Genomic DNA, 20,493 nt, shown 5'->3' on the forward strand with positions numbered 1-20,493 from the left:
CAAAACAACTCTGAAGACACCAAGGTCAGTGAAGAAGGAGGGGGAGGAGGTGCTTTAGGTGCAGGCTGCAGCCTGTGGTGAAGACCGTGTTGAAGGCAGTCTGTCCCCCTGCAGCTCGTGGAGGTTAATGCTGGAGCAGGTGGATGCTCGAAGGAAGGCACCCACGCTGAGGCAGTTCATGAAGAACTGCAGGCTGTGGGTGGGATCCCACGCTGGAGCAGGGCAAGAGTGTGAGGAGTCCTCCCCCTGAGGAGGAAGGAGCTGCAGAAACCTGTGATGAGCTGACCACAACCCCCATTCCCCCTCCACCTGTGGTGCTCAGGGGTGGGGAGGTAGAGAAATGGGGAGTAAAATTAAACCTGGGATTTGAGCTGCATGTTGTGGGAATTACTGTAGTGGGAACCCCTTGTTGCTAGCCAGGCTAGGAGCAAGGGGAGGAGTTCATTGCAAAGTTAAACCCTACAACTTGCCCCAAAGGGACCAGGGGTGGCGATTGTAATGGATATACCTTTAAATTGTTGTAACCCATGATTTCAGTTGCATGTTATAGGAAATGCTACAGCAAGAATCACCTGAACCAATGGAGGACAAGCCTTACAAGAAGCAGTGCCAGTGCAGCAGTGACTTGGCCAGAGCTGGCTTTGATGCCTGGTAACTCCACGCAACACCACACACCATCTCTCCTGCCTGGAAAGACCGTTACGACAGATGGAGCCCAAAGTCATGGACTAAATAAACTCAATGGACATTTTGTGGACATTTATGGACATTTAACAGATATTTCACAGGAGTGATCCATAGACTAAAGGAATTATATCTGTGTATTATATCAAAGGATGAGAACGGGGGTGGTGGTTAATGAGGATGTGTTGGATAGTGTGGGACCTGAGCATGGTGTAAATGGTATGGAATAAGGGGTGGAGAACGTCATGGTTTTGGCTGGGATGGGGTCAACTTTCTTGCTAGCAGCTCGGCTAGTCAAAATTTAGCTTGTGATTGTAGACTAATATCCTCCTCATAAAAAGCATCACTAAATGATGCCTTCTGAAATTATATCACACTTTTGGGAGGCCTCATTGATCACAGCATAGTGATCCTACTGCTCTTACAGCACATTGTGAGCCAGACAGTTATAAATGGCATTTGAAAAATGGAGCCAATTTACCCCTGTGTCTTAAAGTGATTGCAGAATCTTTTTGAAGGATTATCTTTATGATATCTTTGTAAACACAAACCATAGATAGAGAGAATTAGGAAAAAAAAAAAACAAGTTAGAAAAAACAATTTATTAAGTAGTATCATATAAATAACTTGTTACAAAAATCAATTTGCAAAAAGGCAAATTCACTCTGTCTGTGAGAAATTGTTGTTCAAATTGGTTTCTCATTAAATCCTTAAATTTCATTTCCCCCTGCCCCCCAACCCCAAAAGAGAAGCCAGTACAGTGAACAGGAAATATAAGGGACAGAGTGCACACTTGCCATCTGACCATAACAAATTGCCCATGCACACTGCAGAAGAGATAATTGTTCCAGCGTGGGTCCCGTTGCAACACAGGGAAGCTTCTGGGTATAAATCTCTTGGGTGACAAAAATCTTATCGCCCGCAAATGTCCCTCTGTGCTGAGCAGAGACCAAATCCATCTGATGCTGAGGGTCCCTCGGCTCAACGGGGGACAACGTCGCAAGAGACTGCGTGGCTGGAGCATGCCAGCAAGTAAATCTTCCCAGGTGGCGGCATCAGTTTCGATTTATGCTTGGAAGTATTTTTAATTAAAAAAAATCAATACCGAAACGCATTTATTTTAAGGGTTTAAAAATCAAAAATCGCAATAGGAGTTTGCCAGATTGATTTCGCTCAGTAACACAGTTAAGATGCACATAGCATTTATTATAAGGCCTTTCTTTTAAGTTTAATTTTTCAAAGCAATGAAAGTAATCACAGAATTAAAACAGTACAGTGATTCTGAAGAGTTTTTTATGTGTCAAAATCCCGAACAATTTTGTGTTTGCAGTGTTGATTCTGTGTTGTGTTCACCTGAATGCTTAATAATTCTATACATTTGTTTCTTTAATAAACACTAAAGTAATAGTTCGTAGAAAACTAAAAGCTTATAGAAAGTGTCTCCAGGTATATTTACATAAATAGTGCAGTCTCATAGGAAAGGTCAAAAGCCCATGGGAGTGGAAAGGATTTCTCTATATGCTGGATTTACGCCATATTTGTCAAATTGACTTTGTGGAAGGAGAAATTTGAAGTTAGCAGCTCCTTTTTTTTTCCTTCTTTTTTTTTTTTAAAAAAAAGACAGCAAAAGACACATGCAGGAAAAAAAAAAAGAAAAAGAACAGGTTCTGTAAAAGCTCCTTTGAAATGCAGTGACTCTATGCATAATATGACAGCTTTGTGGCTTTTAAGTGCCATGGGCCTGCCTTGCATGTGACTGATGACCTTCCCCCCACCCCCTCAATGCAATTTGCTTTCTGTTCTTCTTCCTGAAACCCCCAGTTCTCTGACTCCTGTACTCCCTGTAACCCCAGTGATGGCTTTTGGATACCTACTGCTGAGTTTTATTAACTATTCAGGAAAGTGTTTAGTGTATGACAAATGCAGGTCTGGGCTGAAAAGCGTAACATGGCAAAATGATGGGCAGGGTCAAGATTGTCTCAGCTGTGCCTAAATAAAACCACTGAAGGCAGAGACTGGCATTAAAACATTGCATTGGCCGCTGGGTTTTTTTTCCCCTCCTTCTGGAGCAATGCATGAGGCTGTAGACGTTAAATATGTTTTTGTTCCTCTTTTTCCTTAAATATCTCTTAATAATCTTTTCTTAATAATCTCTTAGAAAACAAGTCTTTCTGAAGACTAAACTGAAAATGAAAAGTGTTGTGGCTTTGACATTTATTGGAGGAGGCTGCTGTTTCACAGGTCTAGAGGGGCTGGAAAAACCCCCTGTCTTTCACAACTTGCGACATAGTTCATACTCATTGGAAGTAGCATAATGACTGTTAATTTATCAGCTCTCATTTGACAAGGGAGCTCAGACTGCAGTGTTAATTGAAACACAAATGGGGAGGGCATGGCAGCATCCAGTTGGGACAGTGGTCTTCGGAAACACTTCAATACGACTTAGAGCCAAAGGAAACATGGCGAGATTTAAAACAGAAGGTGTCAGGAAGAGCTAACACGGCGGTGTTCGCAGGGAGTGACCTGCTCGGAATCACTGTCCGTAATTCACCCTGCAGAAGGCCATCAGATTAGATCCGCTGCAGGAATTTAACACGTTTTAATAATAATCATGACACAGGGACTTTCTTACCTAGGGATTTGCATGGAAATGGCCTGGATTTAATTTGCTTGGTCTGAGAAAGGTGATGTCTTTCTTCCTATCCATGCAAATCTTCCTCTGGCTGCTGTAGGAAACCTGGAAGCCTTAGAAGTGATTGTGCACTGTTGCCCCTTCTCAACACGGGTAAGTCTGGTTTTGAAACACGGCCAGCTCCCAGTGTTCACTAATTCCCTTCCTTTTATTCACACCGTACATGTGCAGACACACATTCCCAAAGCCATTTCTCCCTGCTGTACTTCTTTGTGACCGTTCTGCTTTTTGCAGTACTAAAAATTTTCAGTTAGTTTTTGTTTTTTGTTTTTTTTTTTTTTTTTTTTGTGGGGGTTTTTGTTTGTTTTGTGGCAGAGAAATGGATATATTGTGCCTGGTAATGTAGCCTGCTACTTCCCAAACCAAATGATTTGAAGGTTGCCTCTCCCATTCACTTTTAACAGCTAGGAAACACCTGTCCATAGAATGAAGTAAGACCTGAACAAGTAATGAAATAAAAAAAAAGTCAGAAAAATATGCCTGTTTCTTAGGACAAATTTAGAAAAAAGTGTTGTCGGTACAGGTGAAGTTTTCCTCTTCTACTCGGAATTTTTCCCAGCATTTTTTTACAAACAATAACTGAAACACACAGATAACTTGTTTTTCTCATGGTTAGACAGCATTATCTGTCAATGTCAGCTTTGGGAACACGTCCCAGTCCTGTGGTACTGTCAGTAGAGCCTCGTGGAAACCCCCAATTTCCTTTGTTCAGAGCTTGCTGCAAGTTTCTCCCTCAGCTCTCTTCCAAGCACGTGTCTACACAGAGAGATGTCCTGGCACAACTGCAGTTGGAGGCATGTGCTGTTGTGTCTCCCCATACTGTGGGACACAATAGCTTTTAACCTGAAATAATCATTCCCCTGGAGTAAAAAATCCTTTTTTGTGGAATAAAGTGGCTGTTTTAGGAGCTGGGATGGAATAGCTATACTAGCAACCTTATTCCATTTCAGGTGTAGAGATGTTGTTGTTCTGCAGTAGCAAAGCTGGAAACATCTCCCATGTAAACATGCCTCTGTATCATAATAACTCCACTGAAGTCCTTGGTATCTTTTAATAGGTCTCCTGTAGTTAGATCAGATGTTTTCCCAAATTAAAAGCCAACTGCATTGCTCATGTCTCTATCTGGCTTAGATAAACTTCCAAATAATATTTCTTCTTCTCAAATAGGTGTGGTTGTAAGAAGAGCAGGCTTAAAACAGCCTTCAAACCCACTTCATAGCCCATAGTCTATCACTTGTTTATCTATAAATGGCAATTCTAACACTGTGTGAAAGCATTGTTAAATACTTATTTCTATCATCTAGCACGCCGGCATGCAACAAGGTACAAAGAAATACTACTGCAAAGTTTTGTATTCACTGCAATATGGCACTTTCAATATTTAATATGCAGTACTGATTTTATAAATTGCACTTTGTGGTACTGCCAAGCAAGAAGAAAAGACAGAATTGAACTCTTCTTGCTGTGTGAGAGATGCTAAATCTGTCTAATTTGCAGGAAAAAAACAGACCTTAAAACCTAGATGCATAAATAATAATTTGGATGCGAGTTTGCCTTGAATTTTCTTAGAAGAATCCATTTGCTATTCAGGCACCATATTTGTGGTGACATAACATAATTTTATATATAATATATTTACACAACAGGCACGAGTAGCCACTCTCTATTATTTACTGTCTCACTCAATGGACAAGATAAAACCAGCTTTCAATTCAAAGAACAAAAAGAAAAAAAAAAAAGAAAAGAAAAAAAGAAACTTGAGTTTGGACTGCTACTAACAATCACTAAATCAGACAAAATCACTGTACAAACATGGGAGTGTAGTTACAAGATCAGTGATCCTCCCATCTTGTTATTCCACCCCAAGGAGTGACTAACGCAAGCTGACCTGCAGGGTGGCCCAGCCCCTTCAAGGCGCGAGGTCTGTCTTCAGTCAAGCGACGGTGACTCCCTCTCCCCTGGGAGCGGGGCCAAAGAGGTGTGCGGTTTCACAGCCACCTCTGCCGTCCCCTCCACACACCCATCTGTTTCCTCGAGGCCTGAGGAGGGGAAGGGACGGCTTTGGGCGTCCAGCTGGACTCTTGAGCTTGAGGCGATTTGCTTGAGACAACCCCAGGCAGTGAAGGGTGAGACACGGACGTGTGCTAGGGGGCTGTTCGGAAGAGACCCTTGAGAGGTACGCTGCCTCCATCCACGGTATGAGAGCAGCCAAAATGAGGGACCAGTGGCAGGTGGTGCTGAACATCTGCTGCTCCTCCATGTATCTGAAATCCAGATGGTCCCTCCTGTGTGCCAGAGCCAGGTTTTGGACAGGTTGCCTCCTGGATACTCTGATTTCAAGGAAGCCACGAAGGACTAGGCTTTCAAAGGCTTTTATCATCTTAAATTATTGAGGAGTCCTCAGGAGGACGTAATACGGGCCTAGTTGTGCCATTGCCGTTGTGACAGGCGTGACAGGCGTGACAGGCTCAGCCCCGATGGAGCTGGGCACCTCGCTCCGCTGGACTGAATCACTGTGAGAGCTCAGCGACACCGGGGGCTCAGGGCCCTTTGAAACTTTGGGCTCCTCCACTCTGAAAACCCATCTAATCTATCATGCTGGGCATCTGCAAGCCATTAGATGCATTGCCCTAAACCTGTACCTGTGCAGTGCTCCCCGCTGCGAAGGACTCCTTCCCAGTCCCAGCCAGAGCCGCAGCACGCCTGGATCGTCCTCTTCACTATGAGCCAGTTCACAAAACCTGAAACTATGTCGTCGTGCTTGTAAAAGTCTAATATTCGTGAATCTTACTGCTCTCTTTATTTAACTCTCTAGAAGTAATGAATTCCAGGGATTAATTTTTAATCCCTTTTAATTTTCTGTTTATTAACTTTTTCCCCTTCTCTTTATTTTTAGAGTAAATTGGAGCTGTTGTTCAGTTTTCAAACTGATTCACTTAAGATTCAGGGGAGGGGGAAAATAGATCTATGCCTGTAATTTTGGTATTAAATATTGTTTCAAATGAAATAAATGAGATTAGTTATGTATGAGGTATATAAAAAAAAATTATAAAAAATATCCTTCTTTCCTTGACACAGTGCCATGGGCTGTGTCCCTACTTTGGGACGCAGGGTGGCTTTTAGCTCCTGGAATTGGATACCTCCCATGGCAGCCCCTTAGGGTTTTCTCCAGATAGCCTCTCCTGGATGGCTGCATTTCAAAAGCAGCAACTACATGCATTTGACAAACCAACAGAAATACTGAGTGGTGCACAAGCTGTAAAGAAATTTGTTTTGGCCTGAGACTATGGCATCTTCCCCCACCCCACCCCTGGACAAAAATTACTTAGCTTGGCAGAGCAGATAAACACACACACACAGAGTTGTGATTAAAATTTTAACTTTGGGTGAAGCCTTTAACAACCCTGGCTGAGTAGTTTATTTAAAAAAAAATGAGTTATAGTTATAAACCCTACTTTTCAGGCCACTGGAATGACACTTGATTCTTGCTTACTTGTGTATTCAGAGTTTGAATCTAAGAAAAAAAAAAAGAAAAAGAAAATAAGCGCTCAAATGCATGAGAAATTACTTCCTCTGGCAGAATGCCAGCATTGTCCATCTCTAAAGCATTTTCCAAATGACTTATATATAATTCTTGCAACATCCTGATGAGGTAGGCATTATTTTCCCACTTTACAGATAGCAGAACTGGGCAGAGAGTCAGTCAGGAAGCCACCCTGGGCATCCAGGCAGGGAAGGTCAGGACAGAAAAAAGCTCTCTTCCCTCCTTTGCAGTTGCTCCTTTTGCCAGAAGGGGTGGCAGTCACCGTGGGGCTACTGCTCCTCTCCTGCACATGAGAAAAGGTAGAAGGGTATGAAAAGCCTGACCCCCACCTCCCCAGCGCAGGGGCCATCGCTGAACTGATGTGCAGGTGGAGGCCGGCCAAAGAAGTACACAGCACAGTTATGATCTGCTCCTTCCTCCAAGTCACGATCTAATCTGGAGCTGGATTAGATGACTTTCCCCATATCAAAAGGCAAGTCTGGGTTACAACTGGGAAACCTCTAAGAATTAGATATTGGGGCTACTGACCGCACACACATGCACGCACACACATCTCTCCAGCAATGCTAGGTCAGAAGAATATATACATAGCAGTCAATGAACTATATATATGTGTGTGTTAGTATGAATCAGTGCATTGGGGGCAATGGCGAGTTCTAGAAAAACACTTAGATTTAAATGACCATTAGGCCTTTCTACCCTCCTCATGAGTAAAATGCATGTTTGATGGTTTTTCTCAGCTTACTCTACTCGTATAATAAACCTTCATTCCATCACCACTACTTTTGACTATAATACATAGGGTAAACTAGGGCACCTCAGTACATTGGGATGTGCAATACACAATCGACAGAGCAGTCGTCTGAGCTGAATAGTCTGAATACAAGTAAAAAGAGCAAGTGAGCTTAAACAGTAATATACTCCAATTTACAATATAAGCAGAACAAGTAAAAATATTGCTCCCCATCTGATCCTTTTTTTCCCCTCCACTACTGCCGTGCCTGTAAGATTGGCTTGGTAAACTGGATGCACTAAAATATAAGAATTTTGCCTCTTGGAAGCTCATAAAATGATACTAGAAAAAGTTTTCTGACGGCTGATCCACACAGACTGCAGTCATTAGACAATTTGAACGGGTAGAACAGAGAACCCTTTCACACAGCTGTGAAGAAATAGAAAGAAATAGCCACTTCACATATCTCAATGCTGTTTCTGAAAATGAGGAAGGGAAAAAAAAAGAAAAGAAAAAAAAAAGGCAACGTATTAAGAGTCTTTGTCACTGTCCATCGTGCCATACATATCTGCCAGCTTTTTAAACCGAGGCCCCCAGTCACTGAGGTAATCGTAGTCCTGATCTCCGTCCGTAGTCACCGACTCCAAGGAGCTGAGGGACTCGGCCACAGAACCATTACCTTCATACGCATAGGTTGCTAACGAGTCATACGGGGGTGCCGTTGGATCTGTATCATTTTCCTTTAACCTTTGGTTAATGAAATCTCTGACATCCGTGTTATCTCGCGCTGCTGCAGTCCGCCGTGGCATAAAAAGTGTTTCCGGCACAATGTCTCTGCGCAATTTATTATCGTCTATGGCTTCGGGATTCCTCAGCGTGCCGATATCAAATGCCTGGGTGTCTTCCTCTCCACCACCTTCATCATTATAACTGACAATGTTGTCTCTGATGTCTTCTTTGGAAATAATCAAAGGCTCTTTTTTCCGCTGCCGTCTGAGTGCTGCAAACAGCACCACTGTAACTGGAAACAAAAATAACAGGGGAAGAGAAAGGAAAGGTTAATCCCTAACTCCATTAAAACCCAGACGAAATGCTGCGCCTCTGCTCGAATTCGAAGTTTTAAAAAGATGTTTTGCAAAACTGCAAATGCGCACGTCAGGTTTTCAGACTGTGCTTGCTCTGCCTGTGAGTACCCTGGGAGATGAAATGGCGTGGATATGCACTAGAAGAAAGGAGACGTCAAGCTTGTAAGAAGCCAAGTGGAGTATCTTTTTGTCAGTAGGCACATTTTTACCCAGAGTCATATGGCAATTTTGTTGCCTTTCTCAAGGCAAGACAGAACTAGTTTCATGAGAGTTGGGAAGGGAGAAACACTTTCTCAGAAATGAGTAACATCGGGTGTTATCTACCTTGAAGCCCTGGGACGGGACACAACTTGTGCTATGGACAAGGCTAGTATGTTCCGGGCTATGATAATCAGTTAGCAAAACTGCGTTTCAAGAGAAGTAAATCTAACCTCCTCTGGAAAAAAGCTTGGAATATGGAGTGGATTTTCAACCAGCACAAAGTCCAAGTTTTATTAACTTCCCTGGCATGTTTTTACCATGTACATCACCTTGAAAAAGTACATGGCTTAAATCTTAGATTGATGAGATATGGTAATCGTATTATTTAATCTGCCAAAGGCATGAGATCTCTAAAACAGATAATTTTATGCCTTTCATTCTAAAGTGTGTGGGGGTGTGTGTGTACACATATATAGATCTCATTTATTTGGAGGGCAGGAACTCTTTCCAAGGCCCTGATCCAAATTTAAATATTTTTATTGAATAGTGATCCCCGGTACTGCTGGAGAAGTAGGGACAGAGGGTGGGAGGAGATATTTCAGGAAGAATTTTTTCACTATGACGGTGGTGAGGCATTGGAACAGGATGCCCAGGGAAGTTGTTGAGGCTCTGTCCCTGGAGATATTCAAGACCAGGTCGGATGGGGCTTTGAGCAACCTGGTCTGGTGGCAGGTGTCCCTGGGGTTGGAACTAAAAGATCTTTAAGGTCCCTTCTGCCTCCCATTCTATGATTCCGTGTTCAACATGTTATTTCCTTTAGAAGCTAATTTCAGACTTCTTAGATGGATTCTACCTTAAGATGGTAAATGACTGAATATTTACAAATGAACAGCAGCAGCAAGGAGCCGGGATGTATTACTACTATCGCTGTTTCTTTCGTAGTCTGAGGTCCACAGTGCCCAATATTTCAGCTTTTCTGTACAAACTATGGAAAAAGACATGTCCTGCTGTCTTTATAGTTCTTTCATACTAAAGCAAAGCAAATCAGAAAATGCCTAAACTCATTGATATGAGATGATAAGGTGGTTCAAAATTATCTTCCATGTCAGCTGTTTTTATAAAATGGGGTGTGAGTCAAAGCACAGTAACCATTAAAGACTTTTTTTTCTGGCAGTCCCTTCCTCATTTGCAACCCTGTTAAGTGAAATGCCAAGGACTAAGGACATCCTCAAAACAAAATTTTAGCTTGTTTTTCTTAGCTTCCTTCAACAGTCAAAAAAGATGAATTTTTTTAATTTTTTTTTTTTTTTAAATAATAGGCGTCCCTGCAGGATTGCTTAGAGCAAGATGCTATCTGTAGGAGTCCTCAAGCATGTTGTGGAAAAGTCCCATACTTTTCTTCTCCATTGACTATAAAGGGATCCCAAGAAGACAGGATAAAGTAGGAAAATGCTCTAATTCCTGCCGTGTCTTTACCATAGCAATACTGTGTGTAAGGGAGAACATCTGTTAATACAAGTTGAAAAGAAATAAGGGAGGGGGTGAAACTGAAAGAATTAGGAGGGCTGGTTCAGATGGTGGAAGCTTCAGGCTCCTACCTCAATGGAGAGGATTTATTTATGGTGTCACGTAAGGGTCCTAATCTGAGCGATGCCTCTTTGTGCTGCTGTGCAAAAATGCAGTAAGAGAGAATTCTTCTCTTTAAGACCAAAGAGCTGTGACGCTATGTGGGAGGACTGGGGAAAGATCTTTGTGAGATAACAGAGATAGCTAGAGAAAATTGTGGAGAACTTGAAAAACACAGTGTCAATTTTGAAGGGGCTTCCAGAATAGAGACTGGTAGAACAATCTTAGAAAGTGTAGGAATGATAGTTTTTACATGGAAGGCTTGCTGAAGTATCTCGTTAACAAAAAAGGTGTTACATAGAATATGCAAGGATAAGACTTTTTGATAATCATGTCACATCTCTGATACTTGGGTTTTCTTATTTTGTGCTGAACTTGCAGGCAAAAAAACACATTAGATGTTATATGTTAAAGTACATCACCTTTATTTGCATGTCAGTGTTTAGCAGTATCTGAGGCCTCCTGATGAGACGCTAGACTTACTCAAACTGCAAATAAACCTAGCAATTTACAGGCACTTTTTGTTGCCTCTAAATTTTAAGTTGTGGTTCAGGTCTGCCCAGTGTATTGTTTTTCCCTCAGTAGTGGTTGCATATGCAAACCCTGCAACCAGCCTGAAAATAGAAAATTATATAGCTGAGTTAATTGAAAATCTGCTTATGGTGCATGGTGGCATGAGCAGTAATTGACATAAAGTGCTGCTTAGCACACAGAATCAATTATTTTCGATTGACATAAAACAGGAAATCGTTTAATGTCAGATTGATATTAATGAGCACAGTTGTACTAACGAGTGCAAGACTATCTGCAGCATTAGATTTCTTTTTCTGGTAAGGAACTTGATACAAAGTGAGCTCAGCCCTTAGAGGCAATGATACCATGTTTTGAAAAATGAATTTAATGGCAAATTAAGGGTAGGACTGTTACTGCGGTAATCTTTTCTGAAAATGGGGTAGTGCTTATTTGGGCAAGCTATGACTATATTGTTAGAGTCTGAGAATCACAACATGGTCTTTGACTCATCACCGGAGAGGGAAATTTTCTTAATAGTAAAGATCAGGATCAATCTGCAGTGGTGATGAGCATGTCCAAGGAAGATATGAGTATTATAGAAAGAACCGGAATCACTGAGGAAACATTTTCTCCCCTGCTTGACCCTACTGCTATAAAATTGGTCTGACTCCCTTCTTTCCTGGCCAGGTACAAAAGGTGACTAATAACATTTCCCCGAGAACTGCTTGTGTCATATTTTACAGTTTTCCCCATATGAATAGACTACGGCTAATGGCTGAAGAACTGGTCGTCTCTGCTGTACAAGAGAGGTGGAACCTGAGTGAGAGGAATGTCAGAGATGTTGCAATCTGTCTTTATTTTTATGAAAAATATATATATGTTGACCACGTGGAAGTGCTGTAGCCAGATCTGTACATCCTCCACACTCAGGATCCAACCTCTTCGTATTCACAGGTGCCTGAAAGGGAGGACCCTTAAGCTTTTGAGACTGCTTTAGTAGCCACCCCATTTTAGCATCCTTTTCCAGCAGAACAGAAGCACTGCGACTTTTTTCTCCTCACTTGAGACACAGGAAGTTAATTATTTAAAACAGAATGAGACAGACATCTGCAGAGGGTGGTTAGTCTGGTCCACCTTAGATAGCAATAAAGGGATGGGATGAATGTGTCTCTACAGGTGCCTGTCTCTTTCCATTGACCTGGGGGTGTAGCCCAGCTGTCTCCTCTTGCCTGGATATGGATAATTTTTAGATAACTAAGATTAGATAGGATGTGTTTTATACACCATATCGTAGCAGCCTTCCGAGGAGGAAATACAACAATACAAAGGCAGGATAAGACAAGAATGTCTTTGCTTTGCTCTTGTCCTAGCCTTGGTATAAACACTCGTAGCAATGCAAAATAACCATGAAAGGAACAAAATGCCTCTGAGCTACTTACCGAGTAATATGATGATACAGAGAAGAATGGCAATAAGAGCCCCAGTGCTAAGACCAGTAGGATGAATCAGGGCTTCTGCGTTACAGGACAGCATCTTTCCTCGATGGTCACAAGCACATACTCGAATAGTCACTGTTTCAGTGCTGCTCTGGATAGGGTAGTCATTGTCTGATATTACCACTGGCAAGAAGTAGGTACTCATTTCATGACGGTTATATCTGGTTTTTCGGGTGAAAATCCCTGCTGTGTTGTCTGGAAACACAAAGCACGTATTAAATCTTCATCTGAAGAGTGAAAGCAAGGATGAGATAATAAAGAAAAGTCTTCCTAGAAATTCACCTCTGTTGTCCTGTAGTGTAAAGTTTGAGCTGCTGGCTGCCTCAGGAGCTAAGGAGAATGAAAACTGATGTCCACTGTAAGAGTCATCTTTATCAACAGCACTTAATGTTTGTATCAGCTGAAACAATAAGAACAAAATTATCTTCAAAGTCAGTGGGCCCTACGCTTATGTATGTACTGTAAAGCAATCTTATTGTATTCAGTTTTTTTCTTCGGCTTTAAGGCAGCTGGTGCTGCTAAGCCGAACTTAAGAAAAGTGATCCATGTGCTGCTGTTGATGTTTAGGATCACCATGCTATTGTATCCTATTCCATCAGCCAGTAACATAATGAATTTGAAAGTTGGCATGAAAATCATGTTGAATTCAAGAGCAGGCTTGGGTTGCTGCCACTCCAGACAGCTAGGAAACCTTTGCATGTGACAAGCAATAGAGATGAAAGGTGACTGTATATTTATCTACCCAAATCTCACATCACAGGAATTGTCTGGCTGAATCTTCCAAATTATCTGCTACTTCGAACCATTTAGTAGTAGGAGTGGTAGAGTGCGAATTATCTGGCAGGAAATAGTTATATCACAGACAGAACCTGTAACAGTTACGGACCTGAAACTGGTTTTGAAGGAGAGAGCGGAGGTAGGTGCCTGCATAAAGCAGAAAATCATAGAATGAAAATGAAACAGGGATAACAAGGTGCAGTACACAAAACAACAGTGTAAACTGTACTGTCACATTAGCTGAAAAAATACGAAGTGTAATCAGACACTGTGCAGCCACTGTTTAGTTTAATTTTGCAAAACTGACAGTTTGATGCAATGCAAAGTATACTTCTTGATGAGGTGACGCAAGAGTAGTAGCAAAACTCAATTATTTTGGAATATTTTCTTAGTACAAGTAGACAACACACCTGTTCTGCCTTTGCATTTTCACAGACGAAAGTCTCATAAAACATGGCAAACTCTGGAGCATTGTCATTTACATCCAAAACCTTAATGAACACTGGGACACGGCTGCTTTGTTTTGGATTGTCTGAAATGATAAAATGAGAAAGAATAGAGATTTTATTTAGCCCAGCTACTGACTCAGTGCAGGAGAAGAAAAGGAGAGACTTAGGGGCTCGTTGCCTTCATTTTTCTCACTCACAACACTCCACTTATATTCTGTTGATTTCTGCGGAATGCGTTATGGGGTGAATGCCACAAAACCATGCTGTATTATCTTTACACTGATTCTGTTAAGATTGGGTAGGAGTCCAGGATTTACAAATTCCTTTGAACACTCCAAGTATGATTAAGAATGTATGTATGACACACACACAAAAGAATATAATGCTGGAATTAAATGAAATCTCTTTATTAACTTAACTGATGTAGTTTAGTGGCAACAAAGTTTCTAGAATATATTCCCTTCCTTAACTCTGAAACAGGAAGACTGAAGATGGAATTGAGTCAGTTTTTTTCCTCTCCACCTTTTATACATAATATTCTGTCCCCTACAAATCTCGTGACGCAGTTTCTTAAGCTACCATGATTACCGTTATGTCACACAAATAGTAAATGCGTCTGTGATCACAGATATTTTAAAATCTGTTGTGAATTTATTTGGTTGATATTCTAGAGTTAACACTGAAATGTATCAGCTGGAGAACATAAGCACTATATAGAATCTGTAGATCCCCATATGTAAACGTGTTTTTTTCCCTATAAGGACTGTGTAGTGCCAAGAGATAGAATTTGACAAGGATATTGCTGAGCATAAAATACTGTGTTCTTTCTAGATAAAAGTAAAAACATTTGGAAATGCACCACATTGTGTAGAACATTCATTTTCCTATTGGACTACTGGTGCTGTTGGACCTTTCCTTTTCCTATTGGGAGGAGACAGGCTTTAGTCATGAAGATACACAAAATAAGGAAAAAAAGCAACGGGCAGCAACCTTGCCTAGGAGCCATGAATGGTGAAATAGGAAAGATTCTGAGGCAAAAAGTCACATCATAACAACCATCGGCTCCTAAAGGTACAAGACCTGCCCCCAAACCAATTTGTCACCACCAATCAAAAGGAAACCAAGAGACATTGCCAGAACTTGATCTGTGTCCTTTATGCTCCACACCACACAAAAAATGATCAAGGCTGGGTCACCCAGACATACCCACCTCAGCGCCTGGGAATATGGGGGTGTTGGAACGTGAGAGAGTGAAATCTATGAGGGAATGAGTGTGATTGAAATTAGTTTCATTTAAAATAAATACCTTCTCTCTCCCTTTCATGAGGACTCACACCGAGTTTTGCTACGTTATTTTCCTACCTGTGTTAATATACTTTATTAATGCATTTTAACCTATGATTCAAGTGAAAAAAATAGTGCAATAAAATATAGCAGATCTAAGGCTCTGTATGCTTCTACAAGCATTCATTATAGTAGCTTGTTGAGTTAGGCTTTAATAAAAGTCCTATTACTGTGTTTATCATACTTTTATAAATTTGAAAATGCCTTCTCCAAAATTGGCACTGTATATTTTTATTACAGAGCTCAGTCATTTGGACAAAATATTGTGCTTTAAAGCTCCACAGTCCCATTGAAGTTAATATGATTCCATTAGGCATAAACCACTTTCTAATACGAACCATTGGGCTAAATTCATTCAATGTATAAAATAACAGTTTATGTATAATATAGACTAGGCTGAATTCTATGCTAAAATACATCAATACAAATGTTGAATTTTTATAATGGGCAGAAAGAAAAGGTACTCATTTGAAGTTGCAGGACTGTTGGCAAGACTATTTTATAAGGACGTACTGTTCTAACAAATGTATTCAAATGTATTGGCAAATGTATTTCTTTTCCTCTCAAGGATTACAATTGTTTTCTTTCCTGCTTTTTGAACCATGAACTACATATTTTCATTTTCCTTCTAGGTGCTTAAGATTCTCACAATTTAAAATGATACCGTAATGAATAGAAGCTTCACAAAACCTCTATGTTCTAGGGACAGGAGCCTTTTTTCTCATTTACTGGAAATGTAAGTTGAAATATACGTATGCATCTTGAAGTCTTTCTTTGTCATCTTTCAAATTATTTTCGCAAATTAATTGGTGTAGGCTAATTTGTTTGCATTATCCTTTAGTTACTGTTGGGCCCCATCTCCAAAAAAAAGCTCCACAGACTCAACAAACTGTTTAAATCTATTCATCCCTGTAGGGGTATGTTTTCTGTTGAGCCAGAAACCAGACTCTTAAAGGTTTTTTTTCTGAATACAACCTCAAAGTCCTACCAATGTTTGATGTACCCTTAAGTGTTAAGTAAAGAATATTTAAAAATACTCTGGGAATTCTGTCCAGTAAATCAGCTGTAATTCTGCAGCCGTGAATCAGTAGCCCTGTGTACTGAGTTTTATTGCCAGTTTGCCTTCTAACTATGACGGAGGTACTGACCCGGTGTCTCACCAACTATTTGTTTGAAACATTCACAGCACGATTCTCCAGGCTGCTGAGCAACTGCGGCTCATGCTGGTGAAAGAGAAGAACATGCGAAAATGGAGCTACCTAAATGTACTGATGATTTTAGACAATTAAAGGAAAAACAACTTCTTTATTTTCATTTTTTTTCTACTATAAAATGAAATCAAGAACAGTCTTCACTGAAAGGTATTTCTCTTTATGAATTTATGGTTTTTCTTTCTTTTTTATATCAAAGGGGGAACCCATCCATCTGAATGCGTATCCTGCCTGTATCTTGACTGGATATTTCTATTAGATTACTTCAGTGAAATATACCCGGAGTTTGATGTGATGGTATGTCACTGAGAGCAATCCGTGATTAGCTGGAATTTAGTGGAATGGGACTTTAGCTAGCCTTGCTAGAAATTACTGGGTTTAGCTAGGAGCATTAAGCAGTGGTGCTTTCCAGTCTACTCTCTTGAGACTGAAATTAGTGAGGTAGCCTGGATCAGACCAAGGCTTCTTTCAACGGTAGCTGCATTTCAGCCAAGAAGATTGCCTTTGGAAGGCATCTATTCCAGTTATGCCAAATTTGGTCTAGGCTCAGTGAAGCACAGCCTGGGAAGTAGCTTGTTGCAGCCTGGAAGGGTTCAGACTAAAGAGAATTGGTAATTAAGACAGAAGCCTGTGTCAGACACAAAAGCTTTAGCTGAGAGCGTTTGGCCCAGTAGAAGGTCTGTCCTTAGGGGAGGAGGCAAAGAATTAAATGAGTATTTCGTATAAATGCTAAGTTGGTTTTCAGATAGTATACCATTTTCTATACTGTATATTATTTCATCTCTGCTGGGATCAGCAAAAGTGCGCCTCCTAAATGTTACTGCTATTCTTTCCTCTCCACGTGTTTATTTTTCCCCTCCTCCTGTACCCAGGAGTTCGGTCTGTAGTGTACAATTCGTGACCCTAGATCACTCCTTCAAAACTTAACAGAAACACAGACACCTCACTAACAGGCAGTGGGAAGTCAGTGTTTGGTATGCTGAAACTACATACCTAGCATTAAAAGGTGAAAGCTTTCAAGAGAGGGAGAAAACTATTAAGAAACATCATTCCTGTAAGCTCTAGCCCATTACTCTTTTACATAACCTCATCTGCTTGCCTTAATGGGATGGTTTCACACCAGATTTTAGTTTTAAAAAGACCTTGAGAATAAAGAAAGCTGGAGTCAAATGCTCCTTAGTTATACTCTTCTCACCATTCAGCAGCTGCTTGAGCCATCTACACATATACACACCATAAGAAAGTAGAATTTATGCTGCTTCAGATTATGTTGTAAAAAAAAAGCCATTTAGCCTCCAAGTGGCACAAAGGCTTTCTGATGGTCATTGAAGTGGTGTTTATATTAGATCTATATCTAACATCCCACCATGCTTCACAGTCATAGGCACTGTGACTCTGCAAAAGTGAAAAGAATTGCATTCCTTAATACGTGACCATGTCACATGCTTACAGTTAGTATGTTAAAAAAAAGAGGGTTGTTTATTAAGGCCACCTAGCATACACGTCCTTATCTAGAACCATGTCATTTCAGCTCCTAAAATGGTCACAACTGTTCTTATCAGAAGTGTACATCTTCTGAGCATTCCTAAAATGAGTGACAGACTGATTTGTAACTATGGCTCATAATTTCAAAGGACACTAAAGAAGTTAAAAATGGAAATCCTTAAAATTGTTTAAGATCTGGGCACCTCGCTCAGGCCAGCCACCTTAGCCTTACTTCAAAACATCCAGCCTGTGCTATATTCAGTCTGGATCAGACTGAATTCAGCCATGGAATGCAGTTTGGCTTTGAACCATCTTTCCTCCTGCATACCAATTTCAAAATTCAACAATCATGTTCAGAATTAAAAATGGCTACTACTGATTAGAAAACGCAGAATTGCTACCTTTCCTCCCTCCTCAGCTAAGTTACCTCTTCACGAGCTGTGTCCCTAATAAACATAAAACTGCAGACCCCCTCTTGCAGAGTTTCTGCTTCTTTATTAGTATTGGATGGACTATCCATATAACCTGACATCTGTCCAGCCGTGCTTTCCACATGCTCAGCTAGAAGGCTGAATTCATTACATCAGGGACAGCAGTGGTATTTAGGTTTGACTTACTGATCTCTGCTGCTATTACAGTAATGTTGTGCCACAGCAGTGTTTCCCGGTCAAGGAGTTTTGAAGTAAATATCGAACCGTTTCCTGAATTGATGTTGAATACTCTGTCCATATCAGTGTGTCGATCTACAGAGTACCTGCAAATACAGAAACGGGGGTTAGGAGAATGCTTTCCTTTTAATTTCTATGTTCTTAAACCATTTTCTAAGACTAGACATCAAACAGCTAGTAAACAGGGTTGGCTTTTGTTTTCAGCACAGGCTTCAGAGTCTTCACACAAAGAGCTAGTTCTGAGCTACTGGATAATGACACATTGGAGGTTTGATTTAGAAGGTGGAGCACTGTCACTGAATAAATGAATTACTGCAGAATTTACATACCTCTGAGAATCATCAAAGCTTTGTTTTTAGTGGGAAATGTGAAGTCTGTGTCCTGAAAGATATGAAGTTTATTTTAAGGCTGAGTTGGCTTTCCATTATAAAACCCTCTTTTTATGGTTTGATATCTCAGCTGTTCCAAATCATTTCTGATATAAAATTTGACAGCTGGGGTGCATTTCTGCCTTTCACTTCCTGGCGTTTAAAAAGACTGTCCCCCAAAAACGAGTCAGCATGGAACAGAGATTCATTATTCCACGGCACATATTACCTAAAGGTTTGCTGTAATTCATTAAAACTAAGATGCTCAGCCCTGCTTGATGGCATCTAGATGTGAAAATGAATGCTAAGAAGCTCTGGAGGAGCTCAGAGTCTAAATACAGATGCAAATTTTCAATCTGATCTTTTGCTTTTTCTGCTGAACTGAATCCATCTTCAAAAGCAGAACTCTCCAGTTCACGGAAGAGGGTGCTACCACCCTGATCCAAACGCCATGACTTGGTTTCATCTCTCATGAAGAGAAAATTCTTGCACAAATTAATTACGGAGGTTTTGACAGAAATATCTCTCTGATGTTGCTAAAGCAAGAGTGCAACTGCATTATTCTGCTCTTGTTTCAAGCCCGAATGTGTGCTTATATACCATCCAGGACAGAGCCTTAGGAAGCCCAGTGTGCTCCCTTGGTCTCCTTGCAGGCCACGACGATGGAGACAAGGCAGCTACTACTGTCCCTTGTTTCCAGATGAGGATAAAGATAGGGCTGAGCTGGTATGCAGGCAGATGAAAACTGGGCTGGGAGAATGACTGGCAGAGTTCACTGCCACTACAGAACTAAGGGGAATGCCGAGGCTGAAGAAAAATTTCTGTTCCCTGCTCTGCCCCAGGAGCAGCTGCGTGACGTCCCCTATTCTGTACAGATTTGCCAGTGCCTATGCAGTGTCTCTTGACTTCTGAGAAAGACCTTGTATGGAAGAAAGGAGGGAATAGCAGAGTCCAGTTGAAACACGTCATTCTGACAAAAGTTTAAAATGGAGTAACTTGCTAATTTTCTTGTAACTGCTTTTTTTTTTTTTTTTTAAATTCTTCTTTGCAAGTAAAGAAAAGGGATATAATATCCACAGGAAATTATACTGGTCTTACTCTAAAATGAGAATTTTAGTGTAGGCTACCTTCCTAAACAAGACTATAGCAAGTATTCATTATTTGCACTAAATTGTTTTTCTTTTTCGGCATTAAATTCCAATGGAAACAATCTAATGAGTTTCAAAGGTACTCGCACAGAAAGACAGCTTTTTTTTGGGTAGGATTTGCGCAGGCACACCTTGCTAGTTTTTCAGGAGCTCATTTAGTTTTCATTCGTGCTGTCACTTGGGTAACAGTACCACAACTTCAGCTGCATGAAGTCAGCTGTGGTGTCACTAACCTAGTTCCTTTATGCAGCATTTGTAACGTTACCATCGGCTTGAAAAGAATATGTGAGAAGGTGCGTAATAGGCAGCGCTGATTGATGGGACAGCTTCAGCGAGCTGTGTTGTTTTGTCCAAATCTAAATAGCACATGTGAATTTGTTGACTTAGCTGAAACGTTTGATGGAAACAAGTTTATACGAACTGGTCTGACTCTCTTATATTTTGACAAAGTAAGTATTTGATATGGTAA

General features: G+C 40.8%; 1 protein-coding gene across 1 annotated transcript in view; it reads right to left on the reverse strand.

The window, feature by feature from the left end:
- Positions 1–1,289: 1,289 nt before the first annotated feature.
- Positions 1,290–20,493, reverse strand: part of LOC134511711 (cadherin-6) — a 106,982-nt gene continuing 87,778 nt past the window's right edge. The window contains exons 8-12 of the mRNA XM_063326091.1: positions 18,458–18,594; positions 13,762–13,883; positions 12,857–12,974; positions 12,518–12,769; positions 1,290–8,674 (exon numbers count right to left, since the gene is read on the reverse strand). Of these exons, the coding sequence (XP_063182161.1) occupies positions 8,184–8,674; positions 12,518–12,769; positions 12,857–12,974; positions 13,762–13,883; positions 18,458–18,594 (1,120 nt within the window). The 3' untranslated portion in view covers positions 1,290–8,183. The remainder of the gene's footprint in view (positions 8,675–12,517; positions 12,770–12,856; positions 12,975–13,761; positions 13,884–18,457; positions 18,595–20,493) is intronic.

The sequence above is a fragment of the Chroicocephalus ridibundus genome, chromosome 2 (genome assembly GCF_963924245.1).
Source record: "Chroicocephalus ridibundus chromosome 2, bChrRid1.1, whole genome shotgun sequence".
NCBI classification, from domain to species: domain Eukaryota; kingdom Metazoa; phylum Chordata; class Aves; order Charadriiformes; family Laridae; genus Chroicocephalus; species Chroicocephalus ridibundus.